At 38.8% G+C, this 21,210-nt stretch overlaps 1 protein-coding gene across 4 annotated transcripts; it reads left to right on the forward strand.

The window, feature by feature from the left end:
- The first annotated feature begins 1,199 nt into the window (after window positions 1–1,199).
- LOC109212789 (sec-independent protein translocase protein TATB, chloroplastic) lies at window positions 1,200–6,015 on the forward strand. Of its 4 annotated transcripts, none has more exons than XM_019376464.1 (8): window positions 1,200–1,479; window positions 1,616–1,737; window positions 2,802–2,861; window positions 2,955–3,072; window positions 4,601–4,744; window positions 5,058–5,198; window positions 5,519–5,635; window positions 5,718–6,015. In XM_019376464.1, the coding sequence occupies exons 1-8, from the start codon at window positions 1,251–1,253 to the stop codon at window positions 5,777–5,779; spliced, it is 993 nt and encodes a 330-aa protein (XP_019232009.1). In that variant the 5' UTR covers window positions 1,200–1,250; the 3' UTR covers window positions 5,780–6,015. The 4 variants fall into 4 exon arrangements, with proteins under 4 accessions (XP_019232009.1, XP_019232012.1, XP_019232010.1 ...); XM_019376467.1 differs by having other exon boundaries at window positions 5,540–5,635; XM_019376465.1 differs by having other exon boundaries at window positions 5,061–5,198.
- Window positions 6,016–21,210: the final 15,195 nt, after the last annotated feature.

The raw sequence follows: 21,210 nt of genomic DNA on the forward strand, positions 1-21,210 counted from the left end.
AACCCGAAAAATACGCCAGTATATTATGCTAGAGTTCCAGCATAAGTATACTTGAACTCCAACATATTATAGTGGAGTTCTAGGATAAGTATGCTGGAACTCCAGCATAATATGATGGAGTTCCTGCATAAGTACACTAGAACTCCAGCATAATATACTGGAGTTCCAGCAAAGTGTACCGGTCCAGTATAATATGCTGGAAGTTCATACACAAGTGCTCGAATCTCCAGTATATTATGCTGGAACTTTCCGTGTGTTGGGGTTCCAGCATAATATGCTGGATGTTCATATACAGGTGCACCGAACTCCAGTATATTATGCTGGACCGGTCTCTGTTGCAGCAAAATAGTGGCTATTTTTTATTGACTTGGTAAATGCTAGCTATTTTTGAATGACTAGTCCAAAAACTGGCTAGACCGTGCTATTTTTACTCGAAGTAGGTATAGTGTGGCAGGCCCAAATTATCCGCTTTTTGTCAAACAAGGCTTACTCATTGGGCAGTGGCGAAAATATAGGGTGAAATTAAAAAATAACCAGATTTACAACTGGTCGTTCAAAAATAGCCCAGTTTCAAAAGTAATCGATATTTAGCCACTTTTCATGTAAAGATAAAAATTTGAGCGAAAACACTGTTCAAAACCCGGAAAATACGCCAGCATATTATGCTGGAGAGCATAAGTATACTTGAACTCCAGCATATTATACTGGAGTTCCAAGATAAGTATACTGGAACTCCAGCATAATATGATGGAGTTCCAGCATAAGTACACTAGAACTCTAGCATAATATACTGGAGTTCCAGCAAGTATACCGGTCCAGCATAATATACTGGAGTGTGGAGCACCGGTGCTCCAGTCTCCAGTATATTATACTGGAGCCAGCAAAGTATACCGGTCCAGCATAATATGCTGGAGTTCATACACAGGTACACCGAACTCCAGTATATTATGCTGGACCGGTCTCCGCTGCAGCAGAATAGTGGCTATTTTTCATTGACTTGGTAAACGCTGACTATTTTTGAATGATCAGTCCGAAAACTGGCTATACCGTGCTATTTTAACGAAAATATAGGACTGTCAAAAGAAGCACCCGCGTCAGACAAATGAAGGAAGAAGTAGCACAAACGAAATCGGGCCTTGTGGCCCAAATTAAAAGCTCGGTCCATTTTTATTTTGTCGCATTTTAGGACCAATATATCCAACGCCAGTAGAGAAGAAAGGACATGAATGTAGTAGCTGAGTATTGATTCAATGACCCTCATGGCTTCTGCAATCTCTGCTTCTACTGCTTCTTCTTCTTCTTCACTATCATCTTTCACTAACAGAAGACTTTCTTTGACTGCCCTTTCAAATTCTTCCATTTCAGCTCCCAAAGTTCAGTTGTTGAAGTGGATTCCTTACTCGGGTCTCACCCCTTTCTCTTCTTGGAATGGACTGAAGCAACAAACCATTTCAAAATCTCAATATTCAGTACAAATGGGTATGAGGTCTTTGCTGATTCAGCTGCTTTAATTGTTAGTCAATGCCAATGGGACTTTCCTATTATGTTCTTGATTTCTTTCTGCTCATTTTTTTTTTACCTCTGTGTGTGATTCTTGAAGTGATTGTGTTTACAGGAAGAAGTAGAAAACATAAAGGGAAAGGTGTTTATGCATCTTTGTTTGGTGTTGGTGCACCTGAGGCACTAGTAATTGGGGTTGTGGCCTTGCTTGTGTTTGGCCCTAAAGGTCTTGCCGAGGTTCGTTCCCTTCTTCCCACTATACAATATAGAGAACCTTTTCTGTCCATTTGTGGATATGCAAAAGTCTTAAATTGCCTGTATCTTCTTATAGACCCTCTACTTAAGTAGAAAGATAGTTCCTTTTTGTTTTGTTTTAATCCATGGGTAGATGTGGAGTTGCCAGCTGAATCAATGTAAATGGAGATAAAATAGATCATCCTAAAAAAGCGGGTTGGAAGTCCATTAGCTATGGAGGTAGGTAAAGAACCTTCCTTGGTAGTTTATGCATTCTCTAGAACTGTTAATTGCCTATAAAATTCTTTTTAATGTGCTTTGGATATTAGCCAAATGATCTTTCATGTGCTTAAGTTTAGGAGGGGTGTGGTCTAGCATGTAGAATAAGACGGGTAATTGAACGCATGCAGTGGTGGATGCACCTAAGATCTTGAGTGTACAAAGGTTTTAGGCAGCGTTAGCCCATTTGGGGACTGTGATGGCTACACAGTGAAGAGATATGCCAGCGGCTTAATGGGATGAAGTGGGACTTCTCACTTCTGTGGGTGTTAAAAGAACTAATGTAAGTTATGAGAAAATTAGGAAAATGTACTATCTCAGTCAAGAGAGGTAAATTGAACATTTCATGATGAGGTCTTGTGCTATTACAATCAATTGCTTGCTAAGCAATTTTCCCTTAGGATTCTGAAGGCTTTTCTGTAACCTAGATTGGGCGTGATGCCGTGATGCTATAGTCATTTTTTAGTTATCCACCTATATGAGGTGGAGTTCTTTGTGGTAATGCTGGAGAATGGCTAAGCTTTCTCTTTTGTTGGTCCAATTTTTGCCGAAAAAATCACATTCTAATTATGCTTTTGGTTCTGCAGCTAAAATTTGGGGATTCTGAAGTTGTGAACTTCAAATCCTTCACTCGGGTTCAAGTACACCAATCTAAATGTAACCTTGACCATACTACCAGTTGTTTTTCTGCAATAGGAGAATTTAGCATGTCTCATTCAACTCTAATATCTAATGAGAACCTGAACTCTGATTTATTTTCTTACAAAATGAGGTTTTCTGCATGTCAGGTTGCTCGTAACCTGGGGAAAACTTTGCGTGAATTTCAACCTACTATCAGAGAACTTCAGGTAGGTCCTTGTCAATTTGTCCGAGTTTCTTTTGTTTCCTTTATTTCTGAAGCAGGTTTTGATTCTCATGGTGCTCTTGTCTTTTGCATGAAGGAAGTTTCAAGGGACTTCAAGAGCACACTTGAACGAGAGATTGGCCTTGATGACATTAAAGGTTCAGGCCAAGACACAATTAAGTCTAGCACAACTTCAAGACAGGAGGTTGATCCCAGTGAGTCATTATGCCTTTTATTATTAGAATTAGTATAGTTTTATTTTTTTTAATTCTCAAAAAGTCTTCAACTTCTTAGATGTTTTAATTATCATATCAACGGTGTAGATGTTATATTGATGCGAGATAGAAAGTACCCAGCATATGAGTGTACTTATCATATTAAACAGCCTTTGCTGTGTGCGCACTTTTTACTTTAGATCGAGCGGTGTTCTATTGGCATTATGATAAATATTGCAGTCTACAATTTGCATGGGGAAAGAAAGCCAGCTACCACTAATATGTAGGTTAAAACACGTTAAGATTTCTGCGTTGTTTCGCTATGCTAGAGTACGCTTGCTGCTTAATTAAAGGTTTCGTGATTTTTGAATTTGTCCTGAAGATAATATACTTTATTCTCCCAAGTGAGGTAGAAATTGGATTAGATTAACTGTAGTTGTGCCTTTTAGTGTTTCATGTAATTCAGAACTTCATTTTGTGTGTGAAAAATGTTGTGTTAGGGTTGGGAATTCATCAGTAGAGTTGCAAGATTCGATCCTCATCTCCCCCCTAGTAAAATTTGTCAGTAGAGGTGGTCTGATCTTGTGCCAACTGTATTTTATAGGGTTGGCATTTGGGAGTTCTGGAATGTTTCTTGTTTAACTTTTAAAAGCTACACTGCGCTACCCATCCAATTCCTTCACCAACACGAATCCCAGTTAGATTCAGGCATGATACACATTGCGTGCAATCATTAATTATACCATTCAGAGTAGCTTTGCAAGAACATCTCACATTCTTTTTGCAAGATTCGATCCTCATCTCCCCCTAGTAAAATTTGTCAGTAGAGGTGGTCTGATCTTGTGCCAACTGTATTTTATAGGGTTGGCGTTTGGGAGTTCTGGAATGTTTCTTGTTAAACTTTTGAAAGCTACACTGCTCTACCCATCCAATTCCTTCACCAACACGAATCCCAGTTAGATTCAGGCATGATACACATTGCGTGCAATCATTAATTATACCATTCAGAGTAGCTATGCGAGAACATACCATTCAGACCAGAGACTTATGAGCTCAACACTCTGAAGCTTGACAGAGGTCTATTATTTTTATTCATATTTGGACCTACATTTAACATTGACCATAGAATATTGACTGTCGTGTGAATCTTGCTTTTACATTCATTTCCACTTGGATTAAAAGGAAATTCTTTACGGAATGTATGTGTTTGAGAGGGACAGAAGTTGGGTTTTTTTTTTCTTGTACAGGTGTAAAACGTTAAGGGAATGCATGAAGAGTTCATGGAAACCTAGGGCTCATTTCACACATTGTCTTTCCAGGATTTAAGTTTAGTTCTTGTAACTTTTGGTCCTTATCTTAAACTTCTTTTACCTACTATTATCCATAGCCTTCTTCTGTAATTATTAGATTTGTCGTTATGTCATAGAAGAAGCAAATCGGTTTTCCATGCTCATTTTTTTGTTAACAGACTAAATAATTTCATATCCTGTGAAGGAATTTCATTATGTAACTCTTACCAAAATGGCAGATGGTTCTCCATCACCAAGCATAGCTTCCTCAAGTGAGGAGGACATGGAAAGGCTGCTGAGAATCGCTGAGGCTGAAAAACAAGCTGAGAAAGACCTTAAATCCTTACTTGAAAGTCAGTCTGAATCCCGAACTGTGTCACAAGGTAAGTAGATATACAAAATAAAGATCAGAACTCCATTCCTTTTATATTTATACTATAGCAACCATGGCTGCTGAATTCCAGATACCTGGTTACCTTTGTACTTCTATTTGGATATTTATCACTCTCGTTAGTACAATAAGCAATCCGCTGCTTGAGTTCTTCTCCTTTACCATTAATTTTCTGGAATGAAGTAGGGTGCGTTTCTACTAGACGTGTTCTGCAAAACCACTCGAGTTTTTATGACATATTCTATCCTTCTAATTGTTGGTTTGTTCATCCTTTAAGGAACTAACTGGTGTTATTGTTTCTGAAGTAGCAGATAATTCTTCTTCAGCATACTCAACTGAAGATTACTTGAAGATCACTGAGGAGCAGCTAAAAGCAGCTGCTCAGCAGCAGAATGAGACATCTATTCCCGAGCAAAGCTCCTTCAACGCCCAAAGCCTGTCGCAAGGTTAGTAACGTACGCGCATAGAGAACATCTCTTAAATTGCTGAAGTCCACAAACCTGGTTACTCTAGCTATGCTCCTGCTGGAGTTTCCAGAAAGTGATTTATTTCTGTTTGGGCTTTTATTGCGTTATTAGTGCAATAAGAGATCATATGCTTCAGTTCTTTTCTCCTTTACCGTTCAAGTTCCTGGTATGAAGCAGGGTTCATTCCTACTAGTTGTGTTCTGCAAGCCGGATGGGAGGCAGTTTAGAGTGTTTTTGGACCCAATTTGTTGTTTTATTCATCCATAGGGAACTAAATTGTATTATTGTTTCTGAAATAGCGGATAACTCATCTTCCTCAGATGGAGCATATTCAACTGAAGAGGTTTCGAAGATCACTGAGCAGCAGCCATCTTCTCCCCAGCAAAGCCTCTCCAATGCCCAAAGCCAGTCGGAAGGTTAGTGATTTTGCGCATAGTAATTTCCTTCTCTCCCCCTCAGCGTATGCTGATGTTTATTCTTAACTGCATTATACTCCAGAAACTCTGAAAGAAGCTGCCTCGGCGATCCCTTCTTCCCAGAAGTCTGAAAGTGAGACATAGGGCAGTTAACATTGCGATTGTGTACTGTAGTCCTTGTTATTTTTTAAATGATTGAATATTGTAGTAATATTATTCTTAAGATGCTTTTTGAACTTGGAGATCTTTTGCTCGGAGAAACAATTTTGTACAATATAGCCATTGGAAGAGTGTTGTATCAGATATCACTTATTAGTCATACTCTGTTGTATACCTCTTTATTTGCTGGGTGAAATAAATAATCTGTCGTAAACCTTCTATGATGTTCGGATTAACGTTATACCTCTTAAGATTTTAAAATCCATTATGAGGTGTTACAATGGGTTGGTCCCTCTCTTCTAAATGTAATAAGACAAATGTTTGGCCGGAAAATAGGAATTTCGGTCAAAGCTTAATTTTAGAAGTACTCGGGTTATTGATAATCAAGAAAAGGAATATTTTTGCGATGAGAAAGGAAAATTAGAGTTTGAAATAGCAAAGCAATCAATATAAAACAAAAGTAAATAAGTATATTCTAGTAATAATCAGAACGTATCCATACAAATGACATTTCACTTCCTTTTATAGCTACTTCTAGGTACAACGGCTCTTCCTTCTCGTAATCGAGTCATTATAAGCATTTAATGACATTAATAAAACGTTATAATTGGCAATCGTAACTGTTTCGTGAAGATTCTGTAACGTTTCTAATCATTCACGCTCATTAAATGAAGATTAACGAATATGTACTTTTTGCTGTCTTGATTCACTCCACCGGTGTCTCTTCAAATTACAAGGAGACCCGAGCAACCGTTTCTTCTTGTCTTTTAGACGTTTTGCTCGTACCTATTAAGACTCGCATCTCTTTAAGTACTCTTCTCCAGCTGTCACTTTTCTAATGATCCACGTGCCTTGCCATTTCAGCCACATAAATAGTTCCACATGTAATATTTATTTTCCCCAATACAGATAGTCCCCCCACTTGCCAATTATTCAGCAGTTGAATATTTGGGAAGTGGATCTTTTTTATGGTGGGAATTTTTGCCGCCATTTCCCACGTACCATTATACCTTCTTCTGAACTAATGCGTCGCATGTCACTTCCATTTAATGCCTGTGACACGTGGTAGTCATCGATTGGCTCTACAACTCCGCATCGGGTTTTAGGGCTTTTTTCCGGCTGCTCTAGTCACGAAGTGACAGTTTTCATAATGACGTTTCCATCATTACCTTTTTTGTATGACGGTTGCTTCTGCATATAAATACATCTTTTGCCTTGACTTTCACGAAAAAACTTTCTTCAGTGTCCCTTATTCACATCTTATTCTCATCTTATTCTAGTTCTTCAACACGTTCTACTTCTCCATACAACTATGTCTTCCTCAAACCCCGATCCTCGAAAAGTTCTTATTGTAGACGAACTCCCTCTTGCCCCTACCAGAAGTAGGAGAGGTGGTAGGTTGCGTAGTTTAGGAGCAGTATCTGTAGGGGGTTCTTCTTCTCAACCTAGTTCTACTCCTCCATCATCTTCTAGAACTAGGGCTTCTTTTTCACATAGATCTTCTGCTAAAAATAGAGACTCTAGTGAACCGATACGTGAACCTTCGATTGATGAGATCATCCCTGTTGAACTTTCTTTCTATTCTGATAGAGAATCGATTAGAAATCAAGTTACCTCTATGACTTCTCATGATCGGGCTGATGTTTACCCCTCCCAAATTACTGAGGGTTTGATTTTCATTGTACGTAGACTGTCATTGGAAATTTGATTTTCCAATTCTGGTTCCCAATGAAAACCAAAGAATCACTTCTTTTAAAGCTGGCTTTTCTTTTGTGTATACATATCCCTTCACATTAGGTTTTAGGCCCCCTATTAACCCAGTCATTGTTGAATTTTGCCGTTTCTTTGATGTGTGTTTAGGACAGATTGGTTCTATTGTATGGAGGGATATGGCATGCCTTAGGTATTTGGCAAACCTGGCTTAGTTACCCTTCACCTTTTATCATCTAATCCATCTCTACTCTCCCAAATTATTCCGTCATGGGATTTTTACTCTCGTGTCGAGAAGTAAGAGAGTTTTAGTCAGCCCTGAGGATGATAAAGATCGTGGCTGGTATGCCCGGTTCGTCGCTGCTCCCACAAGTGGGTTAGTAGGTGAAGAGAACATGCCCTTCCCTGAGAAGTGGAACTTTGCACGTAAGTTTTTTTTTAATCTTTATTATTTCTTTTTTTCTTTTTCGTGCAGAGCCTGTACCTCTCGTAACTGTTTTACTTTTCCCTTTCAGCAACCATGGGAACTGTTGAGGAGATTTCCGGTTTCCGTGGTTGGGTAGAAAAATTATTAACAATTGCTCCTATGGAAGTAAGGTCTTGGAAGTATCTTTCGAATAGATTTGGATGGAAGGTTAAGACTCATGGTAACTTTCTCTTCCACTTTCTCCTTTTTCTTTATTCTTATCTTAGAACTTATTAACCTTCCTCTTTATTAGGGTTTCCCATTTGGGGTGTGAGTGCTGAATCAATTGTTGCCTCTAGGCTTTCTTTAGCAAAAGCTCAGGAAATAATTTTGAGTTCCCCATAAAAAAGAAAAGCTAATAGACCACAGGATTTCGAAGATGAAGAGGAGAGGGAAGAAGGCTCATTGATTCGTAAGCCTTGAGCCACGGGTCGTTTCTGATGACGAAACTACTCCTCCTCCTCGTTCTGTTTTTGTGTTTGAGCCTGAGAGTGCTACTTTATTGAGTTCTGATGAAGAGATGCCTGCAGCACCCCGTGACTCTACTAAACACCTCTTCTCCCGTGGATTTGATGATGAAAACTTTGGCTTAAGTTCTAAGGAATCGCCTCTTGCCTATTTTCCTGTGTCTGCTCCGATGGAACCTCAGTTGCCTGTTCCTACTGCTGCCGCTACTGCTCCGCCCGTGGCTATTTTGACTTCTTCAACCGTTCCTACTGCCACAACTTCTCATGTTGAAATTGGCTCTTCTAGTGGAAGTAAGACGATGAAACAAGTTACCATTGAAGTCCCCACATACGGTAACCTTTTGAAGAAATCATGCCAGGCTGACATGTGGTTGAAACCACTGATAGGCCCAGTTGAAAAGTCTAAACTGGAAAGTCATAGCTCTCTAACTTGGATGAATGATATTGTGCATTCATCTTTGAGGGTATAAACCTCATCTTTTTTATCTTGTGTGATTTTTCTTTTATTAGTATCACATTTCTTTTTCTTACTATATAGATCAATCTTATCGGTACGGAGATGATGAAAAGGATCGTCCATACGGAGCAGATAATGCATGGCTATCATACTGAGGCAGATAATTGGAAAGAGCAGTACGAGAGTCTTCAACTTGAAATGGAAGTTTTAGAGGAAAACAAGCGTACCTTGGAGCAGCAAGTAAAGGTTTTGGCAGCAGAACTAGCGGTTGAGAAAGCCTCTTCTAATCAGGCGGGCAAAGACAAGAACCTTCTTGAGTCTTCATTTGCTGAACAACTTTCTAAAGCTACTGAAGAGATAAGAGGTCTAAAAGACCTGTTGAATCAGAAAGAAGTTTATGCTGGTGAGCTTGTTCAAACCCTCACCCAAGCTCAAGAGGATCTCCGAATGTCTTCTGATAGAGTTTGATTTTTTGAGAATTCACTTGCCCCCCTGCAGGCTTCTTATGATGATGCCTTAACTGAGAAGGAAGAACTTAGGAATGAGATTGAGAATTGGGAAAGAGACTATGAAGCCCTTGAGGACAAGACTGCCGTTGAAATAAGTTGGGCTTTTTTGAATGCACGCCATGATACTCTGATGGAGGCAAGCCGGGAAGGTTTTAACTTGACTGCTGAGATAGCAAAGATCAAAGAAACAATTGAGAAAACCCAGCAAAATCAGAGCTTCGCCCGTGGCTGACACTCCCGAGGGTGATGAAGTTATTCCCGGTGAAGTGGCTGTTCAACCTCCTTCCGCTAAAGTTGCTCATCCTGGTTCTGATGATGCCGTTGCTGGTTCAGATTCTGCCCCTCAGTGAAAGTTTAAGAAAATTCGAAATGTTTTTTTATTTGTTTATTTTTTTGTGGAATAGTTGAAGGTTTACTCCTGGTCCTTTTTGGGGGTAATATTTTTGGAATATCATACCCTTACTCCATTTCGGGTTTTTTTTGTAAAGACAATCAAGTTGGAACTAAGTTCATACTTAGTTTTAACTAAGTTATTAAGATATTATAAAGTTTTTGTCCAACTTTTATGATATCTTTATTTTGAGTTTCTTTTTCACTCTCTTAGTGGTTTACCCTTGCCTTTTTCTTTATAAGTTTGAGGTTTTACTTTCCACCTGACTTTAATGCTTGGGTTTTTGTTTTACCCTTTAACTTTTGCATTTAAAAATGCTTTGTTAATTTCGTAACTTTTTGAACAAGCACGAATTATAAAAGAGGGCCCTTTTATATATGACACTTAATAAAGAAGACGTCTCAACATCATAATGGTGTAAACATACGAAAATAAAAATAGGAACACACATGTTTTGTCTCATTTGAACTTTCAATAACATTTTACATGTATTTAAGTATCATCTGCAACTTTTTCGTAACTATTTTCTTTACAACAGATTCTGTAAAAATTTCGAGGGTATATGTTGACAACCCATGACTAAATACTGATTTTAACCTATACATTCGTAAAATTTTGGAATTTGCATCCACGAGTGTATTCTTCATAGGTTTTTGAATCAGGCTCGTGACGTTGCTATGAACTTTTGATTTGTTGGGTAGACTTGATTACTTTTAGGCTCGACTTGAATTCTGATTGTTCCAGTCTTCTTTGCCTTCCTTATATATATAGTCCCCCAAGTGTTTGAGCTTTGAAGTATGAAACCTCGAGCACTTGATTATTCATTCCGTGCGGTCCTTTTCCTATAAAGGAAAAAACTTACGGGACTCGGAGGTATAATTTAGATGATGACTGCTTAACCCTCTATATTCCCATTAGAAAGGTTGTAACCCTAGACCGGAAATTATTTTACTTCAGCGTGTCTTTCAGGTCTAAAATCATCATTTGGTGTGGGCTAGCTTTTTCCCTATCATCTAAAATTGTAAGTATAATTTTAACTGTTCAAAAATAAAAATCGTAGTTAAGGGATACCTGACCGTGGATATTTCCTTTCCTTAAAAATAGTACTTCTTCAAATGAACAGAATTCCAACGTGAGGGTAGAACCTTGCCATCCATGGTTTCCAATTCATATGCGCCTTTTCCAGCGATACCTCGAACCTTGTAAGGTCCTTCCCAATTTGGACTCAACTTTCCTGCATTGGCTGCTCTTGTGGATTGAAAAACTTTCTTGAGTACATAGTCCCCAATCTTGAGGTATCTAAGATGAGCTTTCCGATTGTAATATCGCTCAATAATTTGTTTTTGCGCAGCCATCCTTATTAAAGCTGTTTCTCTCCTTTCTTCAAGCAAATCGAGATTTACCCGCATCTCCTCCTCATTTGACTATTCGGCTGCTTTGGTGTACCTCGTACTTGGCTCTCCTATTTCAACCGGAATTAAGGCTTCAGCACTGTACACAAGTGAAAATGGTGTTTCTCCCGTACTTGTTTTTGCTGTCGTTTTGTAAGCCTACAGGACTCCGGGTAACACTTCTGGCCACTTACCTTTTGATTCCTCTAGTCTTTTCTTTAAGTTATTAACAATAACTTTATTTGTCGATTGAGCTTGTCCATTAGCCACAGGATGATAAGGTGTTGAAGTAATCTTTTTAATTTGTCAACTTTGAAAGAACTCTATGATTTGCGCACCTATAAACTGCGGGCCATTATCGCACACAATTTCTTTTGGAACTCCAAACCGGCATATGGTGTTTCGCCAAATGAAATCCCGGACCTCTTTTTCTCGTACCTGTTTGAAGCACTTGCTTCCACCCACTTAGTAAAATAATCAGTGAGTACTAATAAAAATCGTACCTTGCCTTTGGCTTGTGGTAATGGACTCACGATATCCATTCCCCACTTCATAAAAGACCATGGTGCAACAACCAGATGTAATAACTCTGCCGGTCAATGCATGTTGTTACCATATCTTTGACACTTGTCACATTTAGCCACAAAATTTTCTGCCTCTTCTTCCATTTTTGGCCAGTAATACCCCGCTCTAATTAAAGTTTTTACCAAGGAACTTCCTCCGGAATGATTCCCACAATGTACTTCATGTATTTCTCCCATCACGTACTCCGTTTGAGAAGGTCCGAGACACCTTGCTAGAGGGCCACCAAACATTTTTCGATATAGATTGCCTCGATCCAAACAGTAACGAGCAGCCTTTCGACGAAGTGCCTGAGCCTTTTTCTTATCCTCAGGTAATATTCCGTACTGCAAAAAATTGACAATCTCGTTTCTCCAATCCCAAGTTAAATTATTGAAATTTACCTCGTATTTATCTCGGTCGAGTGCTGAATGAAACAAATGTATTATAGAAGCATTCTCTTCATTTGTCACTTCTGCAGCGGATGCAAGATTAGCTAACGTGTCTGCTTCGACATTCTTGTCTCTTGGTATCTGCACGATTTTCCATGTTTGGAATTGTCTTATCAAATCTCGTGCCTTTTCCAAATACTGCTGCATCCTCGCCTCTCTAGCTATATAAGTCCCCTGCATTTGATTAACTACGAGTTGCGAGTTGCTTTTGATTATGACCTGTTCTATTCCGAGCTCTCGTGCCAATTCTAAACCTACAATCACAGCGTCATATTCTGCTTCATTATTAGTAATAGGATGGAATTTTATGGCTTGTCGTATAGTCTCTCCTGCAGGTGGGATTAGGATAATGCCTAAACTCGCTCATTTTACATTTGAAGAGCCATCAGTAAATAGGGTCCAAATACATAGATTAGACACATTAAAGACCTGCAGTTCTCTTTCCGCTTCTGTTACATGCCTGGGCTAAAGTCTGCCACGAAATCTACTAAAACTTGTGATTTTATTGCAGTTCTAGGTTGATATGTTATTCACTTAGTTCTATAGCCTATTTAGCTAACCTACTCGATAACTCTTTCTTATGTAACATATTACGTAGAGGATAAGAAGTTACCACGGAGATAGGATGACATTGAAAATAAGGCCTTAATTTTCTAGATGCCATAATTAATGCTAAAGCAAGTTTTTCTAGATGAGGATATCGAGTTTCAGCATCCAATAAAGTCTTGCTAACATAATAAATCAGAGATTGTTTACCTCTGTCCTCTCGAACTAATACGGCGTTTACCGCCACTTCTGAAACAGCGAGGTAGATGAGCAACTTTTCCCCATCCTTTGGTTTAGCCAACAAGGGTGGGTTTGACAAGTATGCTTTTAAATTTTTGAGAGCTTGTTGACATTCTTTAGTCTATTCAAATTGACTTTGCTTTTTCAAAACTGAAAAGAACTTAAAGCTTTTCTCCGAAGATTTAGAAATAAATCTTCCCAACGCTGCTATCCTACCTGTTAACCTCTGCACTTCTTTTTTGCTCGTGAGTATATCCGGTATTTCTTCAATAGCTTTAATCTACGCGGGATTTACTTCAATTCCATGGTTAAAAACAATGAAACCTAAGAACTTACCTGACGACACGCCAAATGCACATTTCTCAAGATTTAACTTCATATTGAATTTGCGGAGAATCTGAAACGTATATGACAGATGTTGAACATGATTCCCTGCCTGTTGTGATTTGACTAGCATATCATCGATATAAACCTCCATGGTTTTTCCCAGATGTTCTTGAAACATCTTAGTTATTAACCTTTGGTACGTGGATCCTGCATTCTTTAGGCCAAAAGGCATAACTTTATAACAGTAAGTCCCCCTGTCTGTAATAAAGGAAGTTTTTTCTTCATCTTAAAGATCCATTTTTATTTGATTATACCCTGAATAGGCATCTAAAAAACTTAATAGTTCATGTCCTGCAGTGGCATCAATTAGTTAATCTATGTGTGGTAGTGGAAAAGAATCTTTAGGGAAAGCTTTATTCAAATCAGTATAGTCTACACAAACTCGCCACTTACCATTCTTTTTGGGCACCACTACAGTATTAGCTAGCCAATTAGGATATTTTACCTCGCGGATGGTCCCAATTTTTAAGAGCTTTTATACCTCATCCTGAATCATTTGATTCTTGAAGGACCCTTGCTTCCTTTTCTTCTGTTTGACAGGTGGATATATTGGATCTTCATTCAGCTTATGGGTCATTACCTCCGGTGGTATACCTGTCATATCTGAATGCGACCAAGCATAGCAATCTACATTAACTTTTAAAAATTCAATTAACTTACTTTTCATCTCCGGGCTGAGGTTGGTTTCAATGTAGACTTTTCTGTCCGGCCAATGTATAAATAATACCACAGCTTCAAGTTCCTCGATTGTTGTTTTGATATGTTCATTTTCTTCTGGTTCTTGAATAGTATCAGGCCTTGAGCCTACATCTGTTTGACCATCTACATTTGAGGTTTGTGTTGCTAAATCCTCAACTGAATTCTGTAATTGCTATTTTTCATCTGCAACATCGTTCTTCACGCTTGAATCTGCCTCTGAGTTAATGCTTCGGGAAGCCTGTTGATCACCATGGATTTGTCTTATTCCCCATTATGAAGGGAACTTGATAACTTGATGTAAGGTAGATGGAACAACATCCATCTCGTGAATCCACGGTCTGCCGAGAATCATATTGTATGCCATGTCCATATCCATGACTTGAAATTTAGTATCTTTAACTACTCCTTCTGCGAATGTGGTAAGTATTATCTCCCCTTTTGTTACAACGCTCGAGTTGTCAAAACCAGACAAGGTCCGTGCTTTAGGTACCAATTTATCATTGGCTTGCATCTCGTTTATCACTCTTAACAACAACAACAACAACAACAACAACAACAACAACCCAGTAAAATCCCACAAGTGGGGTCTGGGGAGGGTGGTGTGTACGCAGACCTTATCCCTACCCCGAAGGGGTAGAGAGGCAAAAGAATGATGCCCTGGTAATATCTTTATCATTATGCGTGTTGAACCCACATAATGATGCCCTGGTAATATCTTTACTTAAAAGAATGATATTTACAAAACTAGCTAGATCAATCAAAACTCGTTTTATATTAGTTGTTGCGCCCCCTTTTTCCCTCCCTTTCTGACGGGGAGAGGTCCGGGTTTCGACATTCAAGGGGTGTAATGACTCATTTCCTTTTGGGAATTGGGTATTTGAAGAGTCGCCGCCTAACGGATTACGGTACGTTAGGGCACCTAGAGCGATTAACTCTTGGGTTGGTTTGCATTACCAGAGATTAGGGTAAGGGCTCGAAGTAACCTCGAGGGGAAGGTGTTAGGCACCCCTCTTGGTCCACAAGTGTGGGTCCCGACCGAACTTATATTCACAAATTAGTCTATATAAACGGTTGAATCAAATAAGTTGCAAGTAAAGCACGTTGGGTAACTCAAGTAATAAGATAAAGGTTCGAACAAAGGTTTAAATAAAGAAAGGATTTGGTAAGGAGGGGTCCTAGGTTGGTTATCCTATAGGATCACCCCTACGAAATGTCCGGTAAACACTCCTCAATGAGGGGCTACACGTGACATTAGCGTGTAGTCATCATATCCCATGTCTACCCTTCCCATCCCCTTATTGGTCATGCGAAGCGAGTGTTTGGTCAATGATTCCTATAGCATGCTGCTACCCGTCCCTTCTCAATGGTCCTGGAGGGAGTTAGGACCTCTACCTATATGTGGTTCTACACGTACCCCTAAGGTTTTAAAAGGCGAAAATTCTAAGGCGGCAGTTAAATGCATTTAGGACTTTCACACATAATGGGAACAATTAAGAGGCTCAGAGTTCCCTCCTCAAACAAACACATAAGCAGCACGACTCAAGCACAGTTAACGTCTTTTATTAATCAATGTCCTAAAGCAGGATACCTAAGTGAATATGCAGAAACAGACAAACCCTTATTAGACTCAGAAGTTACACCCTAGTAGTTGCCTAGGGACTCCTTTTTAAAAGCCTGTTAGGATCAGAAAACATCGAGCGATAGGGACAGTTTCAGAGAATGCGGTTTTGAAAACGCCCTAAAGGCTTGCCTATACGCATAATACTGATGTCTATATTAATACGGAAACAAAACCGGTTTTGAAGTAAACATCCTTTAATATCAATAGGCATGATATCTAGTGAAGTTGAGGAAGTTTGAAAGAACTTGTTTCACGAAATGCTTAATACCAAATAGAACCAGTTCTAGGTGTGATCAAGTCGATTTATTAGACTAGACAGAATTGCGAGTAGAGCTCCCTATATGCATGATATCTAAGCGTAACACTGATTTTAACAATTTGCAGGTATGGAAACATTCATAAATACTTGTTATAACTGAATCTGGATTAGGTCCTATAGGCATGACATCTATTACTAAACTGATTTTAAGACATGATTGTTTGGAACCTATAAGCATGGTTTCTAAACATGACAGAATGTAAAACCTTATAGACATGGTTTCTACTTGATGAGCGAACTAACTTAAAAGTGAAATCCTATGGACATGATTTCTATTGGGTAAAGCAATCAGATTAAAGAGTAAAATCCTATGAGCATGTTGTCTGTTCAGAGCAAATAGACTTTAAAAGTAAAGTCCTAGGAGCAGGATTTCTACCCGTATTACCCCATAAAGTATGCATCTACCCACCCTTTTTTACTAAATACCCCAATATCTATTTACAAATTATTACAGGCCAATGAATGAATTACATAAATAGAAATAAAAAATCAAGAAGCTATTCTATAGGGAGCCTTCAATTAGGCCCAGATTTCCCAAAGCCTCCAATGGCCTCATGTGCCTCAGTTCCATAGACAAATCAGAGTCTAGGTGCATCAAAGTTCCCTAAGGACCTCAAGGATCCCGGGCAGTGCTTACACCTAGACTTAGTAACCACAGATTGAACAAGTGCAGTGTGGAAAGGCCAACCTCAGTATGCCAGAGTTCAGAGGGTTCTCAAAAGGATCCCAAGGCAGTACACATACTAGAGGGGGCAGAACTTATTGACTAAGAGTAGAGTGAGAAGTGATGGACACAAATTGAAAAGGTTTTAGTAAGAAACTGTATTTAACAAAAGGTCTTTTCTTTTACAAGTAATATAGTAGAACAAGAGAGATTTGTTTGAAGAGATGAACAGAAGTCAAAACACCTTAGGACAGGTTTATACATATCTAGTTCACAGAACCAAGTAAATTCAACAGTCACACATAGGGGTCGAGGGGTTTGCGATACGTAGAACGTTTGCCTGCAAACACATAATCCAACAAAGTCTAGGACTGGTATGGACATGCTCAGAAACAGCTGACACTGGCATAGTCACAAAACCAGTCATGAAGAACACAACCATGTAGAGGGGTGATAGGGATGTGGGAATTCATGGGATATAGGATGGTAAGTACACAACAAGTAAGAGATAGGACATGCTTAGAAACACACATAAAGGGGAATGTACTGATATAAAGGAAGGGGAAGATATAATAACATGCTGATAATGTAACTCTTAACTACAAATTTCACAACAAAACCATAAATAAAAGCAAACTAGAAACAAGAGGAACTGAAACAATAAGAGAATCATGTTGTTATTGGAACTTTAAATTGAAACTAGGACATACCAGTGAAGAGGAGAGTAAGCAGAATGAAAGAACAAGAGAGCACAAATGGTTAGCCTTGGCTTGCAGCCGGCTAAAGAGATAGTTTTCAACCCAAGTGTCCGTCTTGTGCTAATGAAAGACTAGAGTATTTATAGCTTGAAAACAGGTAGCAAATAAGGTAAGAATCATAGTAGCATGGTAATTAAGGAACTCAGAATCAGTCAGTCAAAAAATCAAGGCAAGTACTCCCTTAAGTCAAGGGAATTAATTCAAACGGTAAGAACCAGTAGCATATAAGGCAAGAAAAATCAGTACATGACTAATAAGGAAAGAATCAAGGTTCAGTAAGCATAGGGTAGTCAATTAGGACTAAGTTCGGAAAACTCCAATTAAGGAAATATTTCAGTGAGAATAAAGTACCACAGCAAATAAGGTAGGGGATCAGTCAATTTAAACAGACAAGGTAGAATTTTAGGGTTTTAAAAGAAAAAAATTCAATCAAACCATCAAATAAGGAAATCAGAATCAATCAAGAGAGAGTTATGATTCTATACTTCAACATATAAATAGAGAAGAACAAACAGACGTAGCAAACAGCCGAGGTCAGCAATATCGACAGAAAGAGGCAAGAGATGAACAATCAAGATGAATACAATCACATAGAGGTGATATAAGTAGGCTAAGGACTCAGTAAAACCTATTCAAAGCACAGTAACCACAGAAACATAACAAGAATTGAGCAGTCATGCTAACACACAGAACCAAAATAAAGAAGATCTAAAAAATTAGGGCTTTTAACATAGGCGAGTTGAAAAAGCAGTAAGAACATAGAATCAGTAAAGATATGCAAGGATAGAAGTTTCAAACATAAAGAATCAGTTTAAACAAAGTGTATAAGAAGTTCCGAAAACCCTAGCTTTAGAAGAAAGTAAAACAACTCGCAATCGATGATTGTTTTTTTGCAAAAGAAGTTTGAGAATAGTGTAAAACATAGAAAGAAACAGACTTGAATCGTCAAAAATAGCACAAATCTAAGAGACGCAAACGAAAGTTAGGGTTTCAAAGGAAACCCAAATAGAAACGGAAGAACCTGCTATAAACTTCAAAGATCGTAACAAATATGGTGTGATTTTGCCCAAAATCACACCGGAGAAGCCATTAACAACCCAAAAAGCAACCCTATATACAAGTCGGCATGGCCCAGGGCCCTTGAAGGCCTCAGAGATGATGAGCAAGGCGATGGAGGGACCATTGGAGGCTTGGGGTTGAAAGGTGGTCGCCGGAGAAGACCGGAGAGGGAGGCGGCGATTGAAAAGGGATTAGGGTTAGGTTGAGAGAAGAGAGAGGACGAGAGCATCTGAAGGCGGCGGGTTGTGAAGAATGGCTAGGGTTAGGGTGGTCTTAGGAATTAAAAAAGGAAAGGGGTCGTATGGACCGTTGATCTGGGAGATCAACGACCAGGATTTGATCGGGTAGATGCTACTAAGNTAAAAGTAAAGTCCTAGGAGCAGGATTTCTACCCGTATTACCCCATAAAGTATGCATCTACCCACCCTTTTTTACTAAATACCCCAATATCTATTTACAAATTATTACAGGCCAATGAATGAATTACATAAATAGAAATAAAAAATCAAGAAGCTATTCTATAGGGAGCCTTCAATTAGGCCCAGATTTCCCAAAGCCTCCAATGGCCTCATGTGCCTCAGTTCCATAGACAAATCAGAGTCTAGGTGCATCAAAGTTCCCTAAGGACCTCAAGGATCCCGGGCAGTGCTTACACCTAGACTTAGTAACCACAGATTGAACAAGTGCAGTGTGGAAAGGCCAACCTCAGTATGCCAGAGTTCAGAGGGTTCTCAAAAGGATCCCAAGGCAGTACACATACTAGAGGGGGCAGAACTTATTGACTAAGAGTAGAGTGAGAAGTGATGGACACAAATTGAAAAGGTTTTAGTAAGAAACTGTATTTAACAAAAAGTCTTTTCTTTTGAAAGTAATGTAGTTGAACAACAAAGCTTGTTTGAAGAGATGAACAGAAGTCAAAACACATTAGTACAGGTTTATACATATCTAGTTCACAGAACCAAGTAAATTCAGCAGTCACACACAGGGGTCGAGGGGTTTGGGATACATAGAACATTTGTCTGCAAACACATAACCCAGCAAGGTCTAGGACTGGTTTGGACATGCTCAGAAACAGCTGACTCTGGCATAGTCACAAAACCAGACATGAAGAACACAACCATATAGAGGGTAATAGGGATGTGCGAATTCATGGGATATAGGATGGTAAGTACACAACAATTAAGAGATAGGACATGCTCAGAAACACACATAAAGGGGAATGTACTGATCTAAAGGAAGGGGGTAACATAATAACATGCTGATAATGTAACTCTTAACTACAAATTTCATAACAAAACCATAAAAAAAAGCAAACTAGAAACAAGAAGAACTGAAAAAATAAGAGAATCATGTTGTTATTGGAACTTTAAATTGAAACTAGGACATACCAGTGAAGAGGAGAGTAAGCAGAATGAAAGAACAAGAGAGCACAAATGGTTAGCCTTGGCTTGCAGCCGGCTAATGAAATAGTTTTCAACCCAAGTGTCCGTCTTGTGCTAATGAAAGACTAGAGTATTTATAGCTTGAAAACAGGTAGCAAATAAGGTAAAAATCATAGTAGCATGGTAATTAAGGAACTCAAAATCAGTCAATCAAAAAATCAAGGCAAGTACTCCCTTAAGTCAAGGGAGTTAATTCAAACGGTAAGAACCAGTAGCATATAAGGCAAGAAAAATCAGAACATGACTAATAAGGAAAGAATCAAGGTTCAGTAAGCATAGGGTAGTCAATTAGGACTAAGTTCGGAAAACTCCAATTAAGGAAATAATTCAGTGAGAATAAAGTACCACAGAAAATAAGGTAGGGGATCAGTCAATTTAAACAAACAAGGTAGAATTTTAGGGTTTTAAAAGAAAACATTTCAATCAAACCATCAAGTAAGGAAATCAGAATCAATCAAGAGAGAGTTATGATTCTACACTTCAACATATAAATAGAGAAGAACAAACAGACGTAGCAAACAGCCGAGGTCAGCAATATCGACAGAAAGAGGCAAGAGATGAACAATCAAGATGAATACAATCACATAGAGGTGATATAAGTAGGCTAAGGACTCACTAAAACCTATTCAAAGCACGGTAACCACAGAAACTTAACAAGAATTGAGCAGTCATGCTAACACACAGAACCAAAGCAAAGAAGATCTAAAAAAATTAGGGCTTTTAACATAGGCGAGTTGAAAAAGCAGTAAGAACATAGAATCAATCAAGATATGCAAGGATAGACGTTTCGAACATAAAGAATCAGTTTAAACAAAGTGTATAAGAAGTTCCGAAAACCCTAGCTTTAGAAGAAAGTAAAATAACTCGCAATCGATGCTTGTTTTTTTGCAAAAGAAGTTTGAGAATAGTGTAAAACATAGAAAGAAACAGACTTGAATCGTCAAAAATAGCACAGATCTAAGAGACGCAAATGAAAGTTAGGGTTTCAAAGGAAACCCAAATAGAAACGGAAGAACCTGCTATAAACTTCAAAGATCGTAACAAATATGGTGTGATTTTGCCCAAAATCACACCGGAAAAGCCATGAACAACCCAAAAAGCAACCCTATATACAAGTCGGCATGGCCCAGGGCCCTTGAAGGCCTCAGAGATGATGAGCAAGGCGATGGAGAAACCATTGGAGGCTTGGGGTTGAAAGGTGGTCACCGGAGAAGACCAGAGAGGGAGGCGGCGATTGAAAAGGGATTAGGGTTAGGTTGAGAGAAGAGAGAGGACGA

This window comes from Nicotiana attenuata, unplaced genomic scaffold, assembly GCF_001879085.1.
Source record: "Nicotiana attenuata strain UT unplaced genomic scaffold, NIATTr2, whole genome shotgun sequence".
NCBI lineage: Eukaryota > Viridiplantae > Streptophyta > Magnoliopsida > Solanales > Solanaceae > Nicotiana > Nicotiana attenuata.